The sequence below is a fragment of the Coptis chinensis genome, chromosome 1 (assembly GCF_015680905.1).
Source record: "Coptis chinensis isolate HL-2020 chromosome 1, ASM1568090v1, whole genome shotgun sequence".
Taxonomy (NCBI): Eukaryota; Viridiplantae; Streptophyta; class Magnoliopsida; order Ranunculales; family Ranunculaceae; genus Coptis; species Coptis chinensis.
In genome coordinates this window covers 9272220-9299615 of record NC_141456.1, presented here as the reverse complement: position 1 = coordinate 9299615, position 27396 = coordinate 9272220, and the positions used below count along the sequence as shown (strand labels likewise).

Genomic DNA, 27396 nt, shown 5'->3' with positions numbered 1-27396 from the left:
ATTGCCATTTTTTGGGAATTAATTTCCATAGTTGACTTGATGAAGAAGAAGGGCAATATTGACATAATATAAAATATTAATCTGGAATGGGGGGGCCAAAGTGAAAAAGTGGAGATAATATCAAGGGTCTTTTAGGTATTGGTCCTAGCTGATAATAGGAAATTAGACATTAAGAACTAAATAATGTGTATTTAGGGATTGACCCTAGTTCCATCTGTGGACCAGTTACGTCGTGAGCAATATGTTTATGTTTTCCCCTTTTTGTATGATGTCACAAATCAATATTTTTGATACCCAAAATACCCATGGGCAGTCCACGTGAGTCACGTGTATTTTGAGCTCACAAATATATAGCCGTTGTGAATTGTCACTTTCCTTATTCACCTATAAACACCATCATTTTTCACGACCTTTCTTCCCCAACACACTTCTTCTCCATAACCCTTCTTCTTCAACATCATTCTCACAATATGCGTGCAAGTCGGTACTTGAAGAAAGTATAACAAATTACAAATGGGTGGAGCTGATGTGGAAGTCTATTCTGCACCAAAGGTATGTTCATGCTTTAATGGCAGAAAAGTAGGACTTAAACCTAATTTTCTTATTTACAGGCAGGACTTAAACTTGATATTTTTATTTTACAGATTTGTCAACTTTGTGAGCAACAAGGGCATAAAGCACCATCATGCCCTTACTTGAATCGTAGATGCAAAGAACCTGGGTGTAATGGCATCATGAAAATTATTAAAGGAGGTGATGATGAGGGTAATGTGGATGTGATGCTTCTCAAGTGTGAGTATGATGATTGCAAAGGTGCTGAGACTCTCTACAAAGATAACAAGCCCATGGTCCCTGAAGAGAGCAAAGCTCTGTTTATAATTGAGTGTGATAACTGTGAGAAAAAATACACATATCTTGTTGAACTACTATGAGATGCACATCTCTTATTGAAATGAAATGAAATAAACTGTCATTTATCTAAGTCGGCAAAATACTACATATTTGTTCCAAAATACCAAGTCTGCATGAACTTCTTAAACCATTCATTTACCCAAAATGCTAAAAACAAGTTGGTAACTTCATAAACTAACACATTTGTCCAAAAAAAAAAAAAAAAAACTAACCAACAACACATATTTGTTCCAAAATACCAAGTCTGCATGAACTTCTTAAAAGTGTGATGTGCCCAAAATGCTAAAAACAAGTTGGTAACTTCATAAACCAACACATTTGTCATTTGTCCAAAAAAAAAACTAACCAACAACACAATTCAATTAGGTCTGACTAAGTGATGGTGGAGGAGTTGAAGACTCTTGGTTTGAAGCTCCTGATGCTTCAAACCAGCTCAACCAATCCCTTCTTGTGGATCTAGTAGCCCTTTGTTGCTGCACATTTAGGGGAGCCTGCTGCTGTTGTGGTGGAACTTGCTGCTGTTGTGGTGCCCTTCTTGTGGATCTAGTAGCCCTTTTTCATTGTTGCTAGGGGAGCTCTTCTTTGCAGACATTTGGGGGGGAAGCCCGGCCTTTGTTGTGGTGGAACTTGTTGCTGCACATTTGGGGGAGCCTGCTGCTGCACATTTGTTGGAGCATGTTGCTGTTGTGGTGGAACTTGCTGCTACACACTTGGAGGAGCTGCTTCTTGTTGCTGCTGGAAATTGCCTTGTAGTTCATCTTGAATGATGCTTTTCTTAGCTGTTACATGATTAAAATGTTAAAATCCAATAAGTTGGGACAAATATACAAATGTTCACTTTTCTTACCTCTCTTCTTTGGCCTAGTTCCATTCTTCCTTGCATCACATGTCCTTGTATTATGATTTAACTCACCACATTTGCCACATTTTCTTAATACTTTACTAGTTGCTTCAGGTTCATCTTCATCTCTGATTCTTTGCTTCTTGGGCCTTCCTACTTGGGGTTTAAATTCAGGAGGGTTTACCAAATCCTCAGGATCAATCTTGAAAAAACAAATGAAGTGAGCAAAGAAATGAACTTACTTACAATTATGAACTTCAAAAAAACAAAAAACAAAAAACAGAACACTTACAATTATCTCCCAATCTTCCTGATTGGCAATATGATGTATGTGAGTAAAATAAGTTGACTTGAATGCCTCTACTGTAAAGTATTCACTACAATACTTGCTCCATTTATCTCTTCTTTGTCTGATCACACATATTGCATGCACACAAGGAACTCCTGACATCTGCCAGACAATGCACTCACATGTTTTCTTCTCCAAATCTACACAATAATGTTTCTTATTTTTTGTGTTTTGAACTAAACTGATATGGTCTGACACCCCAGAAACTTTATAATTCTTATACTTAGCTTCTCTCTTCTTGATAATATGAAGAACTGTTGGAACTACAACATCATAATCACCCAACTCCCTAGACACCATCATCCTATCATACATGAGTTTCACAAGAGAAAGATTATACATGTCTACAAAGTGCACTAAGGGCTTGTCTCTCATTTTTAGAATCCAGGAATTAAATGACTCAGAGAAATTATTGGTAATTTCATCACACTTACAGGTGTGGTCAAAGTAAGCTCTAGCCCAACAACTTCTTTCTTCTAAATCTAACCAATCAGCTGCCTTTTGATCTGTCTTCACTATATCACCCATTTTCTCTGTAAATGAAGCCATTCTGTACTTTCTGGCTGCATCCCATGCAAGTTTCTCCCACATATCACCTTTGAACACTTTCTTAAAAAATTTAAACATATGTCTGAAGCAAAACCTGTTGACATAATAATATATTAGTTACAAATGTTAATTAGAAATGTTACTTACACTTAGAATCAGTTTAATCAATGAAGGAAATATTGCCTATGGTTAGAGTCTGGAAAGTATGCATGCATAGCTGGTATCAGTCCTTTATGTCTGTCTGAGATGAATGTGAGTTTTTTCCTGTGCTGATCAAGGTCAGGTTTTAGAAGTTTCAACAACATCTGCCAGCTGGCTTTGTTTTCACCTTGACATATGTATATGCCAATTAGGAACAAGCCATTCATTGCATCAAGCCCAATAACAGACAAGCAACACCCACCATACTTTCCCTTTAAAAATGAACCATCAAGACCAAGAATTGGTCTACACCCTTCCAACCACCCATCAATTGATGCCTTAAAGGTAATGCACACACCTACAAACTCTCTTGTATTCTTAGTATAGAACCATCTTGCAATGGTCCCAGGATTTTTGTTCTGAATTTGCCTACAAAGCTCTGGCAGTAACCTATACCCTTCCTCATAGTTTCCATTGATATTTTCCAGAATTTTCACTCTTGCAGACTAGGCAGTCCAATAAGAAATGTGAACACCATGTCTTGACATGATTTCAGCTTGAATATCCTCAGGCCTGTAAGTGGGATGTGTTCTAAATTCATCTTCCAAGGCATTTGCAACCCATGGAGTTATGCATTGTTTGTACATATCCTTCTCATTTGCCTGACATGTGTGCTCACCACAAAACTTCCTCAATTGGAAAGTGTACCCATTACCAATAACAGTTGCATTGATCCCCCACTTGCACTCTGCATCTATACACTTTAGTATGTACCTTGTTCTATCATTTTTCTGTGGTTTGAAACTAAACTTGTTTTTTATAGCTAGATTCTTAAAAAATTCTCTGCAATCATCTATTGTAGGCCATGTCATCCCAGGAATTAAAGCTAAGCTAGCCATTCTGTCTACATGATCTTTTGTAACCTTTTCCATTTCTTCTTTTTCAAATATGTTATTGCTCAACATAGAAATGTCTACATCAGCATTCACAACAGGTGGTGGTCTCATGTCACCATCACCATTCTCTTCTGCATTATCCTCAGCATTTGTCACAAATTCCTCTTCCAAGCTGTCACTCTCATCTCCTCAAATACAATCACTCATAAATGGTCCAAAATTTGAACTATATGCATATTCATCCCCCCCATCATCTCCACTTTCAGATTCTTCTTCTTCTTCAATATCAACTTCAACAAAATCAGATATATATCCGGTGAAATTGCAAATACTGCATCATCAATTTGTGACGGTATACCCTCATCATACACAACATTAACTTTGGGAATATGAGATAGGGATTGACTCAGCCCTTTATTCAACCTAGGTGACCTCCTAATAACCCCATCACTTCTGCTTAACCCCTTATGTTTTGGTGGAATTAGAGTGGTAGGATTCTGTGTTGTTGCTGGAGGAGATAATGGTGGGGTTAGAGTGGTAGGATTCTGTGTTGTTGCTGGAGGAGATAATGGTAGGGTTAAAGTGATAGGAGATAGGGCTGGCAATGGGTTGGATCGGTCCGGATATATGCAAATCCAAAACCGATATGCTTTTCAACAATACAGACCAGAATCGGACCCGACCCGAACGGATATTTGAGTTAGAGAACTAGAACCGAACCGAAAACTTTTTTTTTGATTCCGGATCCGATCCGTTAAGAACCAATAAGCTCAATTTCAATCCGGTGAACCGAGTTCTTTATAATTGGATCCTAATTTTCGTTATATAAATATTAAATAATTTTTTTTGCTAAACACAAAAACAGGATACACAAATCCAAAAGGCATAATGAATGATTTTAAATCCAAATTTGTAAGGAAGGATTTTCCTTTAGATAGAAACCATCTTTTTGTTATGTAAAAAACATATAATAATATTACATATGTATTTTGCATATCTTATTTTGGAACTTTAAATATTGTAATGTTACGGTAATAGAAATATATGGTGGAGGAAAATTAGGAAGAATAAGACTAAAAATTTTAATCGGATCAGGCCTATAACGGTTCGGTACATACTTAATCCAGAACCAATCCAATAAGAGTCTGGTTCTGATCGATTTTCAAGACCCAGAACCGATCCAATATGCTAACTACCTGTCCTAGATCCGCTTTTATTGGTTCGGATCGGATCGGGTATCGGTTCTTACCCGACCCATTGCCAGCCCTAATAGGGGACACTTGTGGAGGGGGACCAGTTGTAGAAGACAGAAATAGATGAAACTTATTGTCTTTTCCAGGTTTCATAAGATTCCACAAATGCATAAGTACTTGATCACTTTTAATCTTACACAAATCACCACCAATCAAGCATGCAATATCAACAAATGAACAAGGACTCACCCCTAGACCCAACAACTTGTTCACATCCTTGTTTAGATCCATAAAAGAGAGTTCATCCCCATTTAACTCCCATTTCTCTATCTTCCCACCCTTATAGTCAGACATCTTCAAAATCCTAATTCGGTTTTCCCCAACATCCCCATAATGGATAATAAACTTTCTTACACCTAATAAGTCGCGAGCCATACATACCACTGGAAATAACACAATTTAATTAATGATTTCACATAATTTCACACAATTTAATATCACATAATGTATAAACACAATTATATACAGTAATTTAGTCATTTATCAAAGTGTGATGAAATTATGAAATGTGTAATGACTAAATTTCATCATATCAAATATACAATGACTAAATTACACATATCAAATATACAGTAATATAACACTTAAAGAAATTATCACACTTACACAACTATATACAGTAATTTACAAGGGTACCCAATATACAATTATCAAATATACAATGACAGACATCAATTGACAAACAAGGGTACCCGACAAACATATATATTAATTAAGGGGGCCATATACCCATTAAAGAATATTCAGTGCCAATTAAAGAATTAGTAAAAAAAAAACCCCAATTTCTTATAAACAATTAGGGTTCGGTCCTACCACATCAATTAAAAATTGGGTTTAAAAATTGGACTCAAAATTTGAAGTGGTGCAAGTCTTTAAAAACAAGTTTTCAACACGCAAAAACATGCAGAAGAAGAATGCAAACAATTAGATCGAATACTTACATGCGAGATTGTTTTTTTAAAAGTATTTCGGCTTCCAAGAAGTTTCCAAGAGATAGCATTCACTTTATTTCGTAAAACCAACTTTCAATTCGTATATAAGAAAATGGTTGAGAGATTGTGGGAGGTAAGGTTCAGATGAGTGTGAACGAAGTAAAACCCTAATTAGATCCATCAATTTCGTGGTTTATTTGTGTTTGATTCCTCGAGATATGTGCGAGATAGACGGCACGAGATTAAAGCACTGCACGCATGACATGTGTGACCTAATACTGATTCTAAATGCTCACATGCAGCGCACATGGAAGGGTATCATAGGCATCTCACAAATATAAACAGATTGCTCACGGTGTAACTGGTCCACAGACAGAACTAGGGTCAATCCCTAAATACACATTATTTAGTCCTTAATGTCTAATTTCCTATTATCAGTTAGGACCAATACCTAAAAGACCCTAATATCAAATGGAGGTATCGAATTGTTCGGCCACAATCTAAAAGACTTTTTTCTTATCTATATCAATGTTGAAAAAGACGAAGAGAAAAGACATAGTGGTTCTCACGTCGACTCACAAGAACTTTTTATTTTAATAACTCATCTTCACAGTACTAATCATTGTTAAACAAAATTGATGCTGATGCTTTGCTAGATAAGTAGATATTGTCTTTGCCTTTTGCTAAAGAAAAACACGGTTCACCTAAAGGCACTAGAAGCACTAATTTGTCCACTGAAAATAGTAACTACCCCGGCAAAAGTGATAGGATGAAATGAGGCGAGGGAAAGTGATGAAATACTAGATCAAGGAGTAGAAGTATGTGTTGTTGGCTGGTCACGATCCTGAGTAACAAAAGAAAATCTCACATTCTCACTGTACTTATTTGTATCCACCTGACCACCAGGGGTGCTATCTATTAACTTATTAAGTACCATGTGTATTCTCACTAACCCTTCCAGTGTATTTAAAGGGCTGTACCTCCTTTCTCTTCCCCAGTCCATATATTGGCGACCAACCCAGCTGGACTAGACTGGAGACATAACGCAGGTAGAGAGTTAGTGTAGCTCAGAACCTTTTTGTACCCAATTGAATCACAAATTTGACCAACATTAAATAACCAAGCCAATGTTTACAGCATTACGATTCACTCACCGTCCAAGAAAATGTCATTGAATCAACACACGTTATGGTCTGCCAGAACTGTTTTTACATTACCAAAAGCTCAAGAATATTAAAATGCATGTCCCCTCCAAGAAAATCCTTTTGAACAGTGATGAAGTAAATGCTATAATCAAATAAATAGCGTTGTACCCATTTAGGCACCTCAAATCCAAATGGCGTCTGTGAACCATCGTTTCTTTTACAGCTTCGTCAAAGTTGTTGTCAACTCAACAACAACTGCTTAGTTTCAGGTAATCCAAACAACAGCACTTGCATAACCAGAAGATATACCTCTTTCAACCACAATGCAGTATCTCTTTGATAAACAAACTGAACTGCCTTGGCTGGAAGTCAATAATGTGGAAAATGATTCACATGCTTGTATCCTTGGTGAAGCATGGTTGCAACATATATACAAATCTCGTACTCATACAAAATATGATTTTTTTCAACAAATGAATATGTTACTCGGCGTAATATCCAATGGCATATGCATGATCAAGCAGAAACTGACTCACAAAAGCAGCATCATTCTGCTTACCTTTACATGCATATACCAGTGAGTCCCTAAATTTCACTTTATCGGATCTTTGAGATCTCCATCAAGAATTTGTGCAGGGCTTGCGGCTTTGAAAAGAAAGGTGAGTGATCGGAGCCTTTCAGAAGGAAGACCCGTTCTGGAGGATTTGCATTTATCATGCTCTGTTGTAGAGTTAGCGGTATGGCATCATCATCAGTAGTCTCTATATAAAATCTCCTGACAGATCCATAGTTCTTATCAGAAAGAGAAAGCTTCTCTAAAACTGGCGCAAACGGAATCGGCCTCATCGAAACTGAAGCCAATGCAACATCCTAACAAAAAGAAAAAGAGGAGTTAATCACTATAATACGAGTCGAAGGAACAAAAACTAAAATATCAACCAAAAACTGGGTATTTCCAAAAAAACAGGACATCTAACCTAACAAGAAACAGTTTTAATGTAGATAGGGCGGGATTTGAGTGTACCATTGTCCTCATTTTTTTGTTTTGTTATTTAACTTTTTTTGTGGATGAAGTACATTTTACTTGTATATATCAATAGAAAAAGAGAACAAAATATATCTCGTGTTTCATATATGTATTTGTTTTTGTCAACTGAAAAAAAAATACCTAAAGGGAGAAAAGAAAAAAGAATTGGAATCAGCTCATAATGTATTTCCATCCACACAAAGTGCTTATAAGAATAAAAAGTATGTTTTAGCCCCTAACCAAAGATTTGCATCTTCTAGATTATTATATTGATTCTTAACCTAGGATCCCTACATGTACTATTACTTGGCAAATAAAGAGTTCCAACCCATTCATATCCCAAAATTGATTCTTACATGACTGTTCACTGTTGTGTGTAAATTGGGAATAGGCTGCACCACCAAACTACTGCAGCAGATACACACTATTTGGTCACAATGGCAAACGATTGGTATACTGACTATGGCTAATTATAGACAACAAAGAACAGCCAAAAGAGCCCATTTAAAGCTTGTTAAGCAGCAAGGCCTGAATTTTATATATTGAAAATAAAATCTTATGAACATTTCAGACTTTGAGCCACCACAAGTCCACAACTTTGTACAAGCAAACGAAAGAAAGGCATACCTTAGAAGGACTTTGATTAAATAGTAAGTCCTTCAATAATGACTTGTTGAGATCAATAGCAGTGGGAGGACGATCATTTCCATTTGCATAATTAAATATCTGAGCCTGTCTCATCAGATCATTTGAATCTGCCTGTAAAACAAATAGAATACAAAAGTCACTAATAACAATGATATTGTGGTTCCACATCCATAAATACCTTAACATAAAACTATGTTCGACATATCATAGTAAGTTAAAAATCTCAGAGTTATAAGACATTACCCTTGTAGTCCTGAAAAACAGAACTAAATGAATCACCCAAAGGCCAAAACTACCAATAGCCTCGACATATTAGTATACTACTACAAGCAAATACAAAAAGTGAACAAACATTTAACTATAATCATCCCCTTGGACTTTTAAATAGGATATCAATGTTGTCAATGTGAGTTTTTTCCAAATGGGAACGTAACAAACCAGCATAAATTCAGTGATTAATAGATTCACAAGCATTTGTAAATAAAGCAATGTAACTAAATTTCCAATCCATGTGTTGTTGGGATAACATGTGAAATTTAGATTCAAGTAAACCCACAAACAGATACTTGAGGAAGGGCTCTAAATGGCAAATGTAATGCTACTACTAGTTCCAAATAAATCTCTCTAATATTAGGGGCAAATGCACAGAACTGATTTCAAGCAAATATTAATAATCATCTATGAGTAACTTGACATACTATGCCATGCATTTACCAAACACTAACATTAGACATTCTCTTAACTTTCTAAAGCAACTTGAAACACCAGATAGCACATATCAATCAGTGAAGCCAAACCTGCCGGGAGAACATATCAAGAAGACTTTGTCCGTCAAGCAACATTGCTGCAGCAATAAAAACACCTTTTGCAACCTTGGATGGGAACAACTCCATGGCATATGATATACATGCACCACCAAAATCATGCCCGACCAAAATCACCTGCACCAACATTTATATATATGATAAACCACAAATGTGAAACTTTGTACGTTAAAAAAAAAAACTACACTAACAAATTATGAAGCTCCTCCACCCACTGTGATAATGAACAAGTTCAATTTTGGAATTACCTAATCTGTGTGTTCGAAAAGCTTTATGCACAAGCACATATAAGACAAATTAATCAGTTCTTGGCCTCTTGTTGTTTTACTTGAATATGTATTTCCAGAAGTGCTTTATGAGATTGACAATATTCAAGGAAAAACAAGATAGGAAAGCCATGCAGGCATGTGAAATTGAAACGAATTATGAGGAGTTGGTCTCTTCCCAGTTTTTACTCATAGTTGAATGGCAAATCTCTTGTAAAGGTAATAACTCCATAATGTTTTTCCCCAATTGATAAATGGGTACCATAGCCATGAAATATGAGTCAGAGAGAAAACTGTTCAGTGTACACAGTTTGCTGACCATTTATATCAGATGATCATTTAAATATCAATACTTTCAGTACTCACTGCACGCTAGCATAAGGCATCACAAAAGATATTCAAGCAGAAACCTATACTACCAGGAATAAACTAATATTTTATTGGTAAGTAGAGATTTCCATATTATCTTAGATAATGAAATTTTATAAGTGTACCGCCTTGCTGATAACATCATAAATTTTCAATTTTCGTAATAATGTGAAAGAGAGGATCTAAAATATCGCTAGTGAATTAAGACTAGAATACAAATTAAATAGCGGGTTTCTTGAAAGTATATACGAGTCACAGAGAAGTAAAAAAACAATAATATTAATAATTTAAAGAATTAATTAAGAAAAATCAGAATGAACCTTTTTGCCCTCTCCAAGCTTTTCGAGGAAATCAGTGAGTGGCTTTACATATTCAGCAAGACTCGTAATGCTATTTGTATCACACGAATGAACTCCTGAACCAGTTAAGTCTATAGCATCAACTTTGAACCCTCCTTCCTCTAAATGTGTTATGGTTTTGTACCAACACCAAGCACCAAAGCCTCCTCCATGTACAAGGACAAAATGGCTGGTCTCCAGTTCTTCAATCTTCATTTCCTGTTTCAAACAAACAAAAAAATAAATAAATAATAAGAGTGAGAAATTAATTGTCATAAATGCTTCACCACTGCAGCATGTACAAGGCGATCAGAATTGATGCAAAAAGATCTCTAATGCCAATTTGGTGAGTGAAAACAAATGACTTGAGCTTATATTATTCATTATCTATATAGCAATTTGTATAAGAGGAAGTTTGAGTATATACAGCTTAGTGTACATTGATGAGCACTTAACGGTTAAACCACCATAAATAAATACAAACCATCAAACTACCTCCTCAGTTCAAAATAATGCTTACAGAACAAAAGCATAAATTCTGCACAAGGTAAATCCCTCCTAGCTCATAATTGGGGCTTGGGCCCAAAAATCTGACCCTTTCCAATATTAAAATAGACATGAATTACATTCTGTGAACCCAGAAACTCAGATTTGATCAATAAATGAAGCCAACTAGTAGACACTTTTTTCTTATCCCTCTAACAACAAAAGCCATAAAGACACAACAACCATATGTAAACAGTAAACCCAATTATATGTCCTTATCAAATCAAACTTTTCAAACCTATTTTTCATGATTATATTCAAGGAAAGTACACAAAAAATAGAAACACACAATCTAGCATCAACAACAGTAGTTTCTATTTGAAAATAACAAAATTGCTACTTACTTTACTTTCTTCCTAAAAATGGTAAACTTCCAATCAACCATAAAGATAAGGGCAATAAAGAATAAAACTTTACTGAGAAAAGTGATGAAAAAATAAAGGCCAACCTGATTAACAAGCTGATGAGGTTGAACAAGAGGATCAGTAAGAGACCTGGGTCTAGAACTAGAACTTCTAGGCAAAGACTGTTTCTTTGAAGTTATTCCAGGACTTGGGTACCTTAAAGAAGAAGAACGGTCAAAAGGTGGAAGGGGTGGTAAAGTTCCATTTTGTTGATGGTGTTGATATAAAAGTGCAGCTGCTATTGCTTGTTCATGTATTAACTCGTCTTCCATTTTTTCTTTCTTTGAAGAACTTCCTCGAATCTTGTTCCATCTGTTACTGTTACTACTACCAGTTATGATTCCAGTTGGTGTGTGTTGTTGTTGTTGTTGTTGTTGTTTGAGAAACGTTTTGAAGTTTGTGATGGTGATGTTGTTGTTCTCTTCTTTTTTAGTTTCTTTGGTGATCTGTGACATGATGAGAATAGATTTCCCATTCTTTCTTCTGCTGCTGCTGCATACAAATGTGAAAAAATGAGTTCAAGGCAAATAAATAAAAAAACACATACAGAGTTGAAGAGAAATGAGGTTGAGCACTTTGGTGGTCGTGACGAACGAGGAGTGTGTGGACTTGGGCCCACTACTGGAAACACGAATATATATATAGGTACTAGTTTGGAGGATAGTGATGTCCTGAGGTGTATATAAGCAACTCAATATAGGACAAAATGGTGGGTATTAAACTCAAAGAAAGTCCATTTTTCAGATTATCGAAATAATTTAAAATAATATATATTTGATGTTAACAGTATTCCATGGGATTAAGATAGTTTTAAATTTGGATGATGTGCGCGAATATATTTTCAATCATTCAGCGCGGAACGTTTTGGTATATTTTATAAAAACGTCATACATACTTTCGCACATATATGCTTATAAAATGGGAGAGAAGTGAAATGTTTTGTCAAGTTGACTGCAGACACTTTCGCACATCTTTTTAATTTTAATCGATCATGCATACTGCATACATATACTCTGGGATACTGCATACATATACTCTGGGGAGGATCGAGGCGGGGGTGTGCTGCAACACACCTAATTTTTCCGTCGAAAAAAAAAATACTAATTATAATAGTGTATATAATTCTCCCAAAAACATATTTGTAGTGTATGTTAATTGTAACATTCCTTTAAATGGTAATCTTAAATGTTTACGGTGTATTTTAGTTGTAACAACGCTTCTTGAGTGGCAATCCTAGATCCGCCCATGCATATACTTCAGCTGAGCCAACAAGAATCAGATAATAAGAGAGGAAAAAAAATACACTTAAGAAATGAGGAAGTTTTTTTAACATCAAATGCATTATACATGTTTAAGAAGTTGGTGTCGCCGTTTCTTTTTATAAATCATATTAATCATATAATAAGCTTAATAAATTAATGTTGATGCCTGTTTTGGCTCGTTGTTATCTATTAGTTTTTTTGGTAGATAACGAGTTAACTTGCTAGAAAATAGTTACGATATTAGTATGCACCAACCGGTTAGCCTTTCTTAGACTCTTGATGGCTATGGGCTATGGCCTATGGCTATCTTGAAAAGAACTAAAGTCGACCATCTTCATTTTGCCGACTTGATTTAAGAGGTTGGCATCAACAAGAACCTATCTTATCGATCTTGCACTTAATGTTGACACTAAGCTGTGTTAAGTGACATGGACGGCTAGCCTGATAGTGTGTACGTCATACAGCGTTTTAAGTTGGATCACAAGGGTTGGTCATATGCATTTGTCAATTAAAAATCAAAACAATCAATTGCGAAAAATGAGATAGCTCGCCAGAGCTAGAAAAATAAATCACGGCTTGACTTTTGTACTTTTAAAGCATGGCGATGAAAGAAGTGGTTGAAGTCTTTACTTAAATTCCCACACATGCTGTGCAAATTTCCAAGTTCCAAGTTGGTGTGTGTATGTAACTTTAAATAAAGTACCCGCTTCTATGACCCTAATTTTGAAGGATGATGAACATAACAAGAGATGTATCTCCTAAGTCCTAACCACGGTGTATTAATTTGCAAATATTTTTGTGTTTTGAACTGGATGAGACAAAAACCTACAACATCCAGTGCTACAAGCCTACAAACACCTAAGTTTATAATCTCTCTTACCACATTGTTTTTAAACTAATTAGCTTAATGTCAGATATAATTTCTTGTGGCATGACCACACCCTGACACCCCAGGTGAATTGGGAACTTCATGAATCCCGTAAAGGGACCACATTTATAACCGAAGGAAAATGCATCAACTACCACAAGAATCATGTGCTGTTACCTGTTAGTCTGTTACTACTTTTTTATGGACACCAAGTGGTAAGAAGGAAGTAGAGAAAATCATGGTACGCATGATATGCACAAGATCCCAGTAGATCTCTTACAAAGAAACACCTATGGAAGAGTGCGGATCAAATTTTAGCTTCACTTTGAAGGTGTTCTGCACATGGATCCGATCCGATCCAATCATTCCTTTCCAACCGATGATCATGCCGTAATATCATATTATCATAAGCACATGATTTGTCAATAGCCTAACAAACAGTGGATCTTACACCTCACTAATAATGATTACGGACACAGTGGGCAAGAAGTGAGTCAGCAATCCAAGGTTCTTGCAACTTTGCAAGGATGAGTTCACAGAGTTGCAACTTTGCGAGGTTTTCACCCAGTTTACTTGGGTATGGAACCCTGTGCTGTCCTGTTTCATGGGTTGGGCTTGGGGTTGAAAGCTGCACCGCAGTGTTCAACTTTGCATCTGCAGGTTTGCACAACTCAAAATCTCAATTGCAAAGGGTAATCTAACAAAGGATTTGCCAGAATTCTCACTGCATACTTCATACAGACTTATTACAGTGAAAATGACTAGTTTGTAAGTTGATTGAGCACGATTGTGTTAACCATTGACTTGATCTGCCCCTTCATTTTGAACACATTCGTTATACATGCAATGCAGGGGTGTAAAAAGAAATAAAGAATGCCCATTTCTTTTAATTTGTTCCAAAGAACTGAAAGAAGGTACATGAAAATCCAGTCTGCAGTTAAACTACAGGCTGTGACTCAGAGGGTAGTCAGCTTTACAGTGAAATATTTGAATGCAAAATGTGACTCTGCTTATAACTGCAAGTCTGTCATGGTTCAAGTTCAACTGGAATGTTAACAAAACAGTGTGCAGTGACCCATAAAATCAGATTCCAACTCCAGCATTGACGCTTCAAAGGACTCTAATATGCATTCATTCTATACAATAATGCCGAGCATCTTATCAAAAACTTTTCAATGTCTATCCTTAAGCACCAAATTGCAATCACCAGAAAGAATCAACGAGCTTTGTCTTTATAAGGCAGTTAGGTAGCATACAAGTTCGCCACATACAAAAATGGGGAACAAAATGATTATAGACCAAAGTATCACATATACTTTCTGATAACTCTTTCACATGCCCTGGTGCTCACTGAAGGATATTGATTCCGATGACTCAGGTCAGAACCTAAATGAAGAGAAAATCTAGGCCAACATTTGCTTGCGTACATTATGTAGTTAAGTGAAAATTGGACTGTAACAGACTCCAAGAGCTACCAATCACAACTCCTAAAATTCTAAAAGAACCCTAGACACTCCTTACTTAACCTAAATATACATTTGCATATAAAAAAAAGTCAGAAGTTCAGAACAGCAGATGGAATCTTTTCACTTTCAGTATTCCGAAAGGAAAGCCTCATTATCAGTGCACATCATCGACAGAAATACTAAGATGACAAGTTAATCCACCTCAATGTCAAAGAAGCACATCTCTACTATACTTTCTAATGGAGGAACACAAAAAATACACACACAACAAAGAATTCTTTTTCGCACTATCAGGCCAAAATACAAGGATATATGTACACTCAGATATCAAATATCAACTTGTAGATGACTCTTTCCCGCCTAGTGTCTGAATTATTGCTTCTAAGAGTTTAATATCACTGTCTCTCTTTGAAATCTCCTCCTGCTTTGCTCTCAGCTCTTCCATGTGTAATTCAAACACCTCTGCAGAAAAAAGAATCTTGATATATTAATGTTATGTGCCATGTGACAACTGATTTCCCTCCTGCAACTCATACCGAAGGCTTGTTGAACTTGACCTAAAAGGTCTATTAGACGGTCATAGACTCATAGACAATACCACGTACTTCAAACTAGAAGGTCATGTTCACAAATTTTTTAAAAGATCACCTAACCAAAATAGGTCTTTTCCTCCTCTAAATCTTATCTTTAATCCCCCGTCCTGGGTTCCCAAACAGTGATTTCTTGGTCAACTATAAGTGGCGCTCGTGAAATCGGGTGGAGGTTTAAAGGACATATATTGGAAACAAAGTATCTAAAATCATAGAGAGGTCACTCAACCTCTTTAGAGGTTATACAGGAACCTATTTGCTGAAATTTTATTTGCAATGCCTGTCACCAGGTAGAAGATGGGATAGTTATGTGGTCCCAGCACATCATTTTCACAAAACCTGGACATGGTGTCATAGTTTACCTATAGGAGCTGTTATTTGTGGTTGTATAATATAGATTTGCTACTTTCCCTAAACAGCTAAACACTAAGATTCCATGATGATAAGAGAATCTTACGCTGTAAAAGATGGGAAGTCGCAAGCCACACCACATGCATCATTGTGTAGTTGAAGAACTAAAGGTAGGTAGTGAAGCTTTTTTCAATCTCCTGTGATCTTTGATCACCAAATAAAAATGCTCCATTCCCATAATATAGTGGTTCGCAAGTGATCCAAATATGTTGATTGTTGATTCTTCAATAAAGTTTTCCTTTTACAAGAATATTGGTTATGGTTTGACTGTGAGGATCCAAAACTGAAGTAGATCAAAAGCGGTCCTAAACTCCTAATCAGGATCACCTAACAGTGGATATATATTGAAAGACAATAAAAAGAATTTATAGTCTCCAATTATATGCAACAAGATTGAATGATTGAATGAACATAAAGAGTTGGGAGCAAAGACATACTTGTTGTGTTCTCAAGTTCTCTAGTAACTTCAAGTGCATTTAACTCAGCAGCTCTCTGTGCTACTTCAGCTTGTCGTTTGTCAGACCGAGCACGTGCAGCAGCTGTAATTGCAGCATCAACCTCCCTTTCTAATGTCTCCACCCTTTGTTCAAGTGCCTGAAATCATATTAATAATTACATAAAATAACAATAAAATTTCTAGAAAACTCAAAGTACCTTGATGGTTCGAGCTTGTTGAGAGCTAAGTGACGCTTTAGAGAAAGTTTCATCGTCAACGAACACAGCTTTTTTCACAACTAGTTTTTGTAGTGAGTCAAGATTAGATCCCATTTCTGTTAAATTCACTATTGCCGCTCCCCATCTCTCGTTTCCTTTCTCTTCTTTTTTTTTTTTTTTTTTTTTTTAAAACTGTTTACTATACATATATAGTTTGGGCTTTGGGCCCATACATAAAAAAGCCCATTAAGAAATCATTTTTTCTTTTCTCTCTCTCCATATAACAGAAAAATAATAATTAAAAGAAAGAAAGAAAGAAAGAAATTCGTTAGGGTTTATCTTACACTCTCGAATCTAGAAGAAGAAGGTAATTTTTGATGCCACGTGTGTGTGTATTAGATTTGAGTTTAATTATTATTGTTATTATTGTTTAAGAAGTTGATTAGTTTGTGACGTGCAGGAAAGAATTGTGATGTGGGATTAGTGAGATTGAAGTGAAAATGTATGGGCAAGGTGGTGGACATCCTCCTTTTCAGGCACCTGTTATAAATAACAATCATCAACCCCGTTCAGGTGTATACCAACCTCCTCCACGACCATCTCAACCTTACATGTATATAAACTCTCCAATCAACCAAGAGAGCGTTCGAGGTCAACATCCAATGAGGTTTTTTCCACCTCCAAACCCTGCCCAAATGCCATATGTAAACCACCACCCTGGACATCTGCTATTTCCACCCCCACCTTGTAGCTTTCTTCCTATCACTCCTCTTCCGCAAGCTCCTTCCATGCCTCCTCCACCATTACCACCACCTCCACCTCCACCCTCTTCTCCCCCACCTGTTCCACCCTCCCCTCCTTCGCCCTTTTCTGCCCATTCTTCTTTTATGTCCGTAAATGCTTCTACCAAGAGGGTTCTTGATAAAGGACTTGTTTCAGCTTCTACCTCAAGTGATTTGCCTGTGTCGGTAGTGGAGGACAGGCTGTCATCAAAACCACATACTCCTTTGAATCTTCCTCCACTTAAGCCAGCTGCAGAAGAAGTTGTCAAACAGGTTGAAGTGTTATGCAAGTACATTGTTAAGAATGGACCTGAGTTCGAAGTAACTACCCGTAGGAAGGAACATGGAAATCCCAGATTTACATTCTTGTTTGGTGGTGAGCCCGGTAGTGAAGCTGCTATTGCAAATGAATATTTTGAATGGATGAAAAGAAAGTGTCTAATGGAATCTGAACAGCATACTCGGTCTGAGAAAAGTTGTTCGCCGTCAAGGCCTTCACAAGTTCAGTATGCAAATGAAGATACATCCCACTCACCTGCAGATTCTGACATGGATATGGAAGGTCGGTGCCTTTATCGCAATTAACACCGTTTCATTTTCTTTCACCATTGCAATCTTTTTGAAAGAATTTAGGAATGATAGCATTATATGGAATTTAGACGTCTAGGATTACTTTTTCTCCTGCATTTACAACGATACTGTAATATGTCCATTATATTTCATGACTCCAAGCATTTCTCTGTGTGGTTGATTTGTCTATAGATGAGGGTCAGCATCCCAACGAAGACCTTGTGAAAGAGTCTGTTTCCATGCATAATAAGGTACTTACAGTGGAAAACCAGGAACTTGAAAATCAGCGTTCGACAGATGATCCAATAGTCCAGTATGTATCACCGGGAATTGAATCAAGTTATGAGATCCCAGTGTCGGCAAGGGAAGAAAGAGGTCAAGACTTCTTATTGCTACTTGTTTGCTAGCTTGTTTTATTTGCACTTCTCTTGTGTGGTTCACAGCTGTTTTGTGTTATTTGTAAAATTAGATTTGCATGAAGAATTATAGTAATTAACAGCTTATTCACGTTTGCAAGTTGTGCTCAAGACACAGGGATTTTGTGAAAACAAACAACCCCATTTTGCTTGAGTACCTACTTCCTTTTGTGGTGTTTATGATTTTCTGGTTTATTATTTGTTAATTAGCTACATATGTGTAGGAGAGTTAGCAAATAATGTGGTATTTTGAAACACATTTTGCTTTTTGTCATTGTATGGATGTGAACAGCAGATGAAAACAAAAAAACACAAGAATCGTCCTTACTTTTCACCTCACTGAACCCCACCTGACAAACCCAAACCTAAAATGAGATTGGTAAAAAGGAATCAAACCTAAGATTTCTTGGAACACCCTTTGGACTTGCCTGCTGAGATGTTTGCCCCTCTCAATCGTTGGCATTGATCAGCTGGCAAATCTAAGCATTGCATTTCTTTTTCAATGCATTTCTCATTATAAGTGTTACTTGCAGTCTATGCTGATGATTTTTCTTTGACACGTGCACACAATAGCCAATACCTTTTTTTCCCTTGCCAACTGTTGTTTGGTATTGCATTTTTATTTTCTAATAGGATAGACCTCTTTCCAGAATATGATCACATCCCATTGCAGAGGTCAGCTGGAGCTTCTGAATGCACCTTGGCTGTCACCCAAAAATCTACTAATCCGGTTGAAGATTTAAGTACGCCTAAAGTTTCGCCAGCTGCTGGTGCGGCATTTAGCAATTATGAGGAGGCCACAGAATCGGTTACAAATATCGGAAGCCCATTTAAGCATATACAAAACTATGCCTCTGATGACAGTGGTGAGGTTGATGATGGGCTGTCTTTTGAAGATGTCAGTCCTGAGAGGGTTTCCCCTTCATTTACAGAAGGTGGTAAAAGTTTGCTTACAGAAGCGGGGACCAACCTGGAAATGGATAAAGCTTCCTACAGCACTTCTATGTCTGAAAAGGGATTTACTTCTCACAAGGAGTCAAGTTTGTTCTGTCCTACTGACAGACCATCCACAATATCAAGCAGGCCTACAGAAACACTTAAAGTGATAGAGGCTACTGTCATAGTTTCTGGGCCACTGGACACAATTGCCAAAACTAGAGAGCTTCAAGATGACAATCGTGAATGTCAAACATCTAATGATCTGGGTCATGGACATTCTTTGCAAAGTGATTTTGTAGGTGACTCTCGTCGTGGTAAAAAACATAAGGGAGGTGAGAAGCAGGGTTCAGCTGCCCATAAAGTTGATGAGTTCGGTAGAACTGTCAGAGAAGGTGTCGGTGATAGTGACTCTGATGGAGATCACTATGGTGGGAGGCGTTATAGGAGAGGTCGAAGTCGATCTCCCCTGGATAGGTGGAGGAGGAGGAGCCGTAGTCCACGTAGGAGAAACGAGAAGCGAAACCGTTCTCGCAGGTATGTTGTTCTTTACAATTATCCTTGTACTTGAAATTATTTGTTGAAGATTTGGAAGAAAATTCCTCTATGCTTTTGTTAGCTTTAATTTTTGTTAGTCATTTTTCCTATGTTTGTCGAAAGCCATTTGAACTATTTAAAAGTTTCAGTTATTGTTTTCAGTTGGTCACCCAGAAAGAGAAGGAGCAGGACCAGGAGCAGGTCTCCTTCTGCCTTTAGGCACAAGGGGGAGTTCTCTGGGGAGAAAACGAGACGGGATAGAGATCCTTGCTTTGATTTTCTTCGAGGAAGATGTTATCGTGGAGCATCTTGTCGTTATCTACACCATGGCACAGGAACTGATGATGGTGCCAGGCGTAATAAAGGGAGACAGCAGCAGCCTGTGGGAGCTCCACATGATATGAGAAACTCAGTTCTACGTGGAGATTTGTGTTCTTCTGTTGAGAAGCGCGGGGTCAATATAGTACCTACAAAAGATGAACATGATACCTTAGAAGAGGATGTAAAGAGAACAGCAATGTCTTGCAGTGATATGTCTGCAAGCAGCACTAATCCGCCCAAAGATGGGGGCTTGGATGACAAAACTGATGCAGGTCCTTCTGAAGATTATTCTTGGCCTGGCACCTCAGTCGAAAGTGGTCAATTAGTTACTACTGTTATTTCAGGAGTCAATCAATCTGATTTTCATAAGGAAATTAAGCTAGAGTCGGAAAATCGGGAAGTTCAAGAGATGCCCAATGCTCTTCAAAATGATGAAAATTTTAAGTTGCCAGTGGAGGTTAACCAGTCTTTGGGGGCATCTCAACCTATGACTCGTGCTGAGACGCAAGAGATCCCTGGCAGGCCTCCAAGTGAGCTTTCTTTGACAGAAAATGAAGTTCTTAACTCGTCGGAAGCCAAGGTCACCAATATTGAGGCCTCACAATCCAATGTTACTGCTCTTCATGGTCAGAAGTCATACCCTGCTCAGACATCCATAACTTTTCAAGATCAGCTTATCACTGGCAACCAGCATCTGAATAAGAGTTCTACTACCGAGCCACGTCAAGATGCATTTTATTTGAGCCAGTCTGGTCTAAATAGTGTAGCTACAGCCTGTCCTTTCTCTCTCGAGGGTTTTCCACCTCAACATCTAGCACCTAGGGACTTGCAGTCTAATCTATCTGTTCAAAACTTCCAGTTTCAGCCTTCTCAGTCATCCTTTCCTCCTCCTTCTCAAGTCGTCAATGCCCAAATGTATCCTACTTATCAGACTCCACGAAGTGGCCAGTACTCGCAGTTGTCCGCTCCATCAATACCCTCTTGGACCTCTCTGCCTCCTCCTCCACCACCAGCATATGTGCATGGATCAAATTCTTCTGTGGCTGGTAACACCCAGGGTATTACTCAGATACAGGTTCAACAAAATTGTGTGCCTTTGTTGAGGCCCTACCAACATGGAGAGCGAAGTCATGTTGAAGGTATCAAGCAGAACCAACCATATGAAGACCCCAAGGTCCTCAGAGAGCGGTTGTACACCGATCCTCAACAAATCTCTTCTTTGCATTCTCAGCCTCGAACTGGAGAAGAACACTGTTTCCCACTTCAGGTCCGTGATGGTTCTCAGAATTTTCAGACATTGCCAAGTCAGAAGACTTTCACTGGTTTCATTTCCCAGGACAACATGCATTCTCAGGCTGTGCCTTATCAATATGAGTCACCTGCAAGGCAGTTGCAGGCGTTCCCAGACGGCAATTCATGTCATAAATCTTTCTCAAGTGAAAATCTTGGTATGCCTAGAGCTATTCCTTTCACGCAACAGCAACAAGTAACTTCTGGTACGCAGTGGCCTGGGGCAAGTAATTTTACTTCAAATTTGGGCTCTGCTGAACATGTTGATCCACCTTCAAGGAGATATCCCCTGAGCTTTGTGGATGACAGTAAACCATCTCAGTTATCTGTTTCCGGAGTGTCTAGAATTTCAGCGCACCATAATCCATTCGCGTCAACTTTTGAAAATCCTCCTGGCAGTTCCAAATATGACTCCAATTCGAAGCAAGAAAATATCAAAAATCATGTCAGTAGATTTGATTCATTTGGTCTGAGCCAGGCCTCACCACCAGATTCTAGCCGGTCTGTGGGGAAGACCTTACCTAGGTCAGGTATGTCATTGCAAACTGTTGCTTTTAGAAAACTGAGTGTGCAATTTAAAATGTATCTACTGAAGGCTTATTCAACCACCCACTCTAACCTCCTGATTGGATCAATCGCAGGCGACCCATATGATCCACTGTTTGACAGTATTGAGCCTTTTTCAAAAACATCAAGGAAGTTTGACCATGCTGAAGGAGGAAAGATCACTGGCGATGTCATAAGCATGTTGTCCGCTGCTCAATCTATCTCCAAATTCAACTATTCACATGTAACTGTTAACACAGTAGAGAAGGAACAGAGAGAGAGTGCAATTGCTGCAGTAACTTCATCCGCAGAAAATGATGAATTTGGTGAGAATGCATTAGATACAGAAGCTGGTGCTATGGAGAGTGGGAGTGACAATCCGGTTGATATAGGAGAGACAGCCGAAGGAGATGTTGAAATTGATCAAGTCCAATCCAAAGGGAAGAGCAAAAAAAGCAAGGATTCCCGTTCGATGAAGCTTTTTAAGGTCGCACTTGCAGATTTTGTGAAAGATGTACTAAAGCCGTCATGGCGACAGGGGAACATGAGCAAGGAGGCATTCAAGACAATTGTCAAGAAAACTGTGGATAAGGTATCTGGAGCTATGAAAAATCATCAGATACCCAAGGGGCAAGCAAAAGTAAATCAATATGTTGAGTCATCGCAGCGGAAATTGACTAAACTTGTAATGGTAAGTATCTGTGCCATAATTACATTTTGACCTGTAACATACTGACATGCAACTAGGTGGGTTTTCTTGCATCACTTATATTTAACAGTCGAGTAGTTGATACTTGATACACATTGAAAAAATAATAGTTGATACACATACACACACCTGCAGTCTGGAATACTTGGACTCTAGTTTGCGAAATCTTAGCTGGTGACTCAATCAGTTACTTTTTTGCTATTGCTAAGTATTATGTGCTTCCGGTTGTATTTCTCATTTCTATTTCTTTTTTTATATATGATTCTTGTACTTGTGGGTCTTCTGAACCTACTTTGCTTTCATTTGATAAAATATTCTCTATACCAATCAAAAGTTTATACATGTTATTAGTCCCAAATTGGGTACCTGTTATTGTTGCTTTTCTGTTTTTTGGGGGTCTTGTGGGTGTTTTTTGTTTTTCTTTCTTAGCTTTAGGGGTGTAATAGCGATGTTGGGGTGGGGTGTTGTTCTTGAAGAATTAGCTTCTGGCTGATAATTCAGTTGTTGTAATCCTTTGATTATGTTAATATATTAATTTTTACGTATCAAAAGGAAAAACTTATTAGCAGGTAGCCTTTACGTATTGGATTTTGCTATGATCTTAGTGTTTTGATGCCTTGTTTAAAATGCTACCTGAAGGGTACTAAGACCATATGGTATGATCCCTTCAACTTTCCGATAAATAACGAATAAATAATAACCATCTCAGCCAGTGGCTGATGTAGTTGATTCTCAAGGAAACACCGAGTATTCAGATTAGTCAATTGACTGACATTACCAAAGTACCCCATGGAAATTGTGTAATACTGTGATGGAGCTTTAACCATTTCGTAACACTAGAGAATTCTTTTTAATTTTTATCAGGTGCACTGAGGAAGAAGGTATTTGGTAATTATCTTTTTAATTCAGCTGATTTTTTTTACTGGGAGCTGACAAAATATGGGAAAACTGATTGACTGTACTTTTTCATTAATTGTATCAAAGGCTTCTCTGGAAATCCATTCTTTAGTGAAACATGATTGGATGTCCTTTGGCATTTTGTTTAATTTGATTGGATATCGGACTTTCTGTATAGAACATTTTCAGTCAACTCACAGTTTCCTCTGCAGGGCTATGTGGACAAGTATGTAAAACAGTGAAAGCGTGAAAGTAGATGTTGTTGGCCAGCTGCACTGCCTCAAGAATTGTGGGAGGAGATGATGTCGAAGGCCTGGTTAGTGGGAAGGCGTCAGAACCTGTGGTGTTCAGAATTTTGATTTTCATAAACAGGTCTTTGTGCTGATAAATAGAGTGAAGAAGCCCTTTGAAGCAGCAGAATTTTTAGGGAGCTCCCAAACATGTATGTAACCCAGCTGATCATGATGGTGCATTTCCGTTTCTGATTTTAATGATAAAATGGTTTTTGTTTGTAAATTAGCTCACGTCACTAACTTGGCATTTAGTTTTTTTTTTTGTATTTTTTTTTAATCCAATAGAAAGCTTGATGCTGATTTTTTTTTTTCCCTCTCTATTGGTGAAAATGACGAGGAAAGGTCAGTAACCTGTTTGCTGCAAATCTTTTTCCATTTTTTAACCTTCACCACCTCGGCCCCCTTTGTAATATGTTTCTTGGAGTCTAAATTGGTATGTTCGTGAGTCGTGAAAATTGTACATTTTGAAAACTGTACACTTTGTAATAACAATAATATCTTAGCTGTATTTTATTAATGGTATGTCGAGTAATTCATTTGAAGTTGTATTAGCGATTCATGACGAAATGGTATCTCTACTAAAGAATGGTTTTTGTATGTCGAGTTGTGGACCAACATTTTCAATGAGCTCAGAGGGATCACCGGTCGCCTCAGACGGAGTCAAATCAAAATTTCAAAAATTCACTGAAGGGATAGCATTGGTCGGTACCTTCTTGTCCGTGGATTAGGCCCGTTTACCTAGCTATTTTGAAAGCAGAGTTGGTGATTATATATTTCTCTCCCTCGTGGTAGCCCAGATCCACAAGAAAGATGAGTGTTCCGAGACCGTTGGATCCGAGATCCAATGGTCCGAAAATCAAACACAAAAAGAAAATAAAAAGAAAGAGAGAGAATATGGGTTTGTTTTTTTATTTTCGGACCAGAATATCCTTGTGGTAGATGAACTCCTCTGTGGCTAACTGCTCATATTATCCGTACACTTGCCCGTTAGAAGGACAGAGAAAGCTCCCTACTTGGAGTAGCTGATGAACCATCCCACACGACAAGGAAGCACTGGCTACTCGTGAGTTTTATCAAGAACTTTAACAAATCAATGGAAAATGCCAAAATGGTGAAAAACTTTGGCAAACAGTGCAATCCCCGTAGATATAAATTGCCAACCCACAAGTTTTCGGCTTGAATCTCCGCCACTGTTCGACAGGTATTTAGGCGCCAATTCTGATCATAAGGATATTCTTGTAGCAAAATACAGTGTTCAGAAACGAATTATCTTTTATTGAAAATTTGAAATTCTACAGATAATGTAAAAAAAATGGTCAAGGGTTACTTTTTTTTTTTTTTTTTTTTTCGATGCAAAGCTACTTGGATTATATATAAACACCTAAAGGTGAACTGGAACACAATCCACATCAACCATACACTTCGGAAGATCAGACCCTCCCAGCTGATGGTTAGCCCATTTTGCTAGTGAGTCTGCATCCCTATTTAAAATCCTACTGACCCAATTAAAATTACAAGAGTTAAACTCCAAAACAATAGAGAAAATAGAAGTTTTTAGCATATCCAGGGTCCAAGGACAGTCAGCCCCTTGAAGCGCCTTTATTACTTCCAGATTATCCCCTTCCAAAACATAATTGTTATGTCCAAGCTGTTTGGCCAACAGAGCTGCCACTTCAGCTGCAACCATCTCTGCTTCCCCTATCTCCTTAGCCCTGAATTTCCTGACTGCAGCTCCAACTATTTCCCCCTCGATGTTGCTATTGCTCCCGCTCCAGCCCACTCTGTGTTCCTATTGAATGAAGCATCAAATCTAATCACTATACAATCATTTAGTATAACTGGAAACATCTTATCCATAGAATCATGAAAAGAGTTAACAAAATCTCGAGGGTTTAAAGGAGCTTCTCTGAATGCATCAAAGCACTTGTCTACTAACCCTTTGCTTAGTCTGATGATACGGTCCCTATTTGCCTTCCTGTTGTCAAATTTGGCCTCATTTATGGCTCTCCAAATGTGTTGGAGCAGGTACATGATGTGCGTCTCAGCCAAGGATAATTCACTATTTTTGCCATGGCACCAAGACAGGAACAAGTCTAGTCTTTCCCTCAAGCTTTGGTACTTCTGGTAGTGATTGATTCACATTCTCACTTGCGAGCTAAACCATATTGCTCTAGTCCAGTCACAAGTGAAGAATAAGTGCTCAGTTGTTTCAAGTTCTTTATTGCAAAAAAGACATGTGAAGTCCCCTTTCATTTTCTTTTCAGCCAGCCTGTCTTCTAGGGGTAGCACATGCATATAAACTTTCCAGATAAACATCTGTATATAGGAGGGCAAAGGGGTTGTCCAAATCTGCTTAAGAGCTATGTAGTTCACACTAGAACTTTTCCCCAAGTCAGTGTTCTTTTTTTTTTCCTCAGAAAATCATATGCTGACTTAACAGTGAGCTTCCCGAACCTTTCTGTTTCGGCAATAACCTGCTTCAACATAACGAGAGCAATGGTAAAGAACGCACTAAGAAATAGAGGAATTTGATCTTGGGGGAGATGAAACTGAACCAAGATAATGGCTGCCTACGTACCCAAAATCTATTCTCTATGGATCAAGTTTCAACATAGTTCCTTATTGTGAGAGAGAATGTTTTTTATGAATTGGTAGAGACTGAGTCCTAAGAGGACTGTGTTTGTTTGTCCAAAGAATTGTTATCTCTTTGAACTTTTATCCTTATCTTCTATAATAATGAATCTAGACATATTCATAAATAGACCAATAATTGGATGGGCTAAGGTTAAGCACGTGGGCTTAACTGCTAGACCAGGCCTAGTATTGGGCTGGATTCGTGGGCTTAATGAGCCATAAGGTGGGGGTCTATACATCGCCCCCTCTTTGGTAGATGGGCAAAGCCCATGTGGTAAAGAAGTTAATATAGAAAAAAGAATGGAAGAACATTGATTTAAAAGAAAAAGATAAAATAGAATAAATGTTACCAAGTATTGGAGGCGTAATCTCATTGTCAAATGTGACAGTAGGCGATGACAGTAGATGAAAATTATTGGCGACAAAAGACAGAAATAATCAGCGAAAATTATTGGCGGATATTATTAGCGGAAATAATTAGCAAAAATTATTAGCGAAAGTATATTAGCGGAAATAATTATCAAAAATTATTGGCAGAAGTTTATTGGCGGAAATAATTTGCGAAAAATATTGGCAGAAGGGTGGAAGTTATTGGCGGAAATAATTTGTGAAAAATAGTGGCGGAAGTTAGTGGCGAATTTTTTTGGCGGAAGGGTGGAAGTTATTGGCGGAAATAACTTACGAAAAATATTGGCGGAAGGGTGGAAGTTATTGGCGGAAATAATTTGCGAAATTTTTTTAGCGGAAGTTATTGGCGAAAGGTCGGAAATAATT

At 37.7% G+C, this 27396-nt stretch overlaps 6 protein-coding genes across 9 annotated transcripts; 2 read left to right on the top strand and 4 right to left on the bottom strand.

The window, feature by feature from the left end:
• The first annotated feature begins 255 nt into the window (after positions 1-255).
• Positions 256-982, top strand: LOC147521944 (uncharacterized). Its single transcript, XM_086559442.1, has 2 exons — positions 256-552; positions 645-982. Exons 1-2 carry the CDS (start codon positions 514-516, stop codon positions 930-932), a joined length of 327 nt encoding a protein of 108 aa, XP_086415568.1. The 5' UTR covers positions 256-513; the 3' UTR covers positions 933-982.
• Positions 983-1554: 572 nt separating this feature from the next.
• Positions 1555-5235, bottom strand: LOC147521943 (uncharacterized). The gene is made up of 6 exons (XM_086566774.1): positions 4938-5235; positions 3455-3873; positions 2835-3298; positions 2046-2745; positions 1760-1955; positions 1555-1691 (listed from the first exon to the last, which is right to left on the bottom strand). Exons 1-6 carry the CDS (start codon positions 5233-5235, stop codon positions 1615-1617), a joined length of 2154 nt encoding a protein of 717 aa, XP_086422900.1. The 3' UTR covers positions 1555-1614.
• Positions 5236-6989: 1754 nt separating this feature from the next.
• On the bottom strand, positions 6990-12141 carry LOC147521942 (putative methylesterase 11, chloroplastic). The gene is made up of 6 exons (XM_086589618.1): positions 12016-12141; positions 11485-11929; positions 10473-10709; positions 9491-9634; positions 8673-8804; positions 6990-7888 (listed from the first exon to the last, which is right to left on the bottom strand). Exons 2-6 carry the CDS (start codon positions 11893-11895, stop codon positions 7616-7618), a joined length of 1197 nt encoding a protein of 398 aa, XP_086445744.1. The 5' UTR covers positions 11896-11929; positions 12016-12141; the 3' UTR covers positions 6990-7615.
• A 1728-nt stretch (positions 12142-13869) lies between these two features.
• On the bottom strand, positions 13870-16878 carry LOC147521941 (tropomyosin). Of its 3 annotated transcripts, none has more exons than XM_086589598.1 (3): positions 16692-16878; positions 16475-16631; positions 13870-14224 (listed from the first exon to the last, which is right to left on the bottom strand). In XM_086589598.1, exons 1-3 carry the CDS (start codon positions 16803-16805, stop codon positions 14028-14030), a joined length of 468 nt encoding a protein of 155 aa, XP_086445724.1. In that variant the 5' UTR covers positions 16806-16878; the 3' UTR covers positions 13870-14027. The 3 variants fall into 3 exon arrangements, with proteins under 3 accessions (XP_086445724.1, XP_086445732.1, XP_086445736.1); XM_086589606.1 differs by lacking the exon at positions 13870-14224 and adding an exon at positions 15142-15498; XM_086589610.1 differs by lacking the exon at positions 13870-14224 and adding an exon at positions 16084-16364.
• Positions 16879-16943: 65 nt separating this feature from the next.
• LOC147521940 (uncharacterized) lies at positions 16944-24496 on the top strand. Of its 2 annotated transcripts, XM_086589584.1 has the most exons (7): positions 16944-17058; positions 17152-18035; positions 18236-18418; positions 19110-19932; positions 20095-22073; positions 22185-22780; positions 23908-24496. In XM_086589584.1, the coding sequence occupies exons 2-7, from the start codon at positions 17192-17194 to the stop codon at positions 23935-23937; spliced, it is 4455 nt and encodes a 1484-aa protein (XP_086445710.1). In that variant the 5' UTR covers positions 16944-17058; positions 17152-17191; the 3' UTR covers positions 23938-24496. The 2 variants fall into 2 exon arrangements, with proteins under 2 accessions (XP_086445710.1, XP_086445714.1); XM_086589588.1 differs by lacking the exon at positions 16944-17058 and having other exon boundaries at positions 17138-18035.
• Positions 24497-25369: 873 nt separating this feature from the next.
• On the bottom strand, positions 25370-26241 carry LOC147521939 (uncharacterized). Its single transcript, XM_086566766.1, has 2 exons — positions 26137-26241; positions 25370-25777 (listed from the first exon to the last, which is right to left on the bottom strand). Exons 1-2 carry the CDS (start codon positions 26239-26241, stop codon positions 25370-25372), a joined length of 513 nt encoding a protein of 170 aa, XP_086422892.1.
• Positions 26242-27396: the final 1155 nt, after the last annotated feature.

Coding starts and splice junctions, on each gene's coding strand:
- LOC147521944 (XM_086559442.1), top strand. CDS start 514: ATGGGTGGAGCTGATGTGGAAGTCTATTCTGCACCAAAG. Junction 553..644: donor AAGTCTATTCTGCACCAAAG/GTATGTTCATGC, acceptor TTTATTTTACAG/ATTTGTCAACTTTGTGAGCA.
- LOC147521943 (XM_086566774.1), bottom strand. CDS start 5,235: ATGTCTGACTATAAGGGTGGGAAGATAGAGAAATGGGAGTTAAATGGG. Junction 1,956..2,045: donor AGGAAGATTGGGAGATAATT/GTAAGTGTTCTG, acceptor TGTTTTTTCAAG/ATTGATCCTGAGGATTTGGT. Junction 1,692..1,759: donor AACTAGGCCAAAGAAGAGAG/GTAAGAAAAGTG, acceptor ATCATGTAACAG/CTAAGAAAAGCATCATTCAA.
- LOC147521942 (XM_086589618.1), bottom strand. CDS start 11,895: ATGTCACAGATCACCAAAGAAACTAAAAAAGAAGAGAACAACAACATC. Junction 10,710..11,484: donor CTCATCAGCTTGTTAATCAG/GTTGGCCTTTAT, acceptor TGTTTGAAACAG/GAAATGAAGATTGAAGAACT. Junction 7,889..8,672: donor TTAATCAAAGTCCTTCTAAG/GTATGCCTTTCT, acceptor TCTTTTTGTTAG/GATGTTGCATTGGCTTCAGT.
- LOC147521941 (XM_086589598.1), bottom strand. CDS start 16,805: ATGGGATCTAATCTTGACTCACTACAAAAACTAGTTGTGAAAAAAGCT. Junction 16,632..16,691: donor AACAAGCTCGAACCATCAAG/GTACTTTGAGTT, acceptor ATATGATTTCAG/GCACTTGAACAAAGGGTGGA. Junction 14,225..16,474: donor AGAACTTGAGAACACAACAA/GTATGTCTTTGC, acceptor GCAAACCTGCAG/ATGCAAAGTTGAACACTGCG.
- LOC147521940 (XM_086589584.1), top strand. CDS start 17,192: ATGTATGGGCAAGGTGGTGGACATCCTCCTTTTCAGGCACCTGTTATA. Junction 18,419..19,109: donor GTCGGCAAGGGAAGAAAGAG/GTCAAGACTTCT, acceptor ACCTCTTTCCAG/AATATGATCACATCCCATTG. Junction 19,933..20,094: donor AAGCGAAACCGTTCTCGCAG/GTATGTTGTTCT, acceptor TATTGTTTTCAG/TTGGTCACCCAGAAAGAGAA.
- LOC147521939 (XM_086566766.1), bottom strand. CDS start 26,241: ATGAAAGGGGACTTCACATGTCTTTTTTGCAATAAAGAACTTGAAACA. Junction 25,778..26,136: donor CAATATGGTTTAGCTCGCAA/GTGAGAATGTGA, acceptor TTCATTCAATAG/GAACACAGAGTGGGCTGGAG.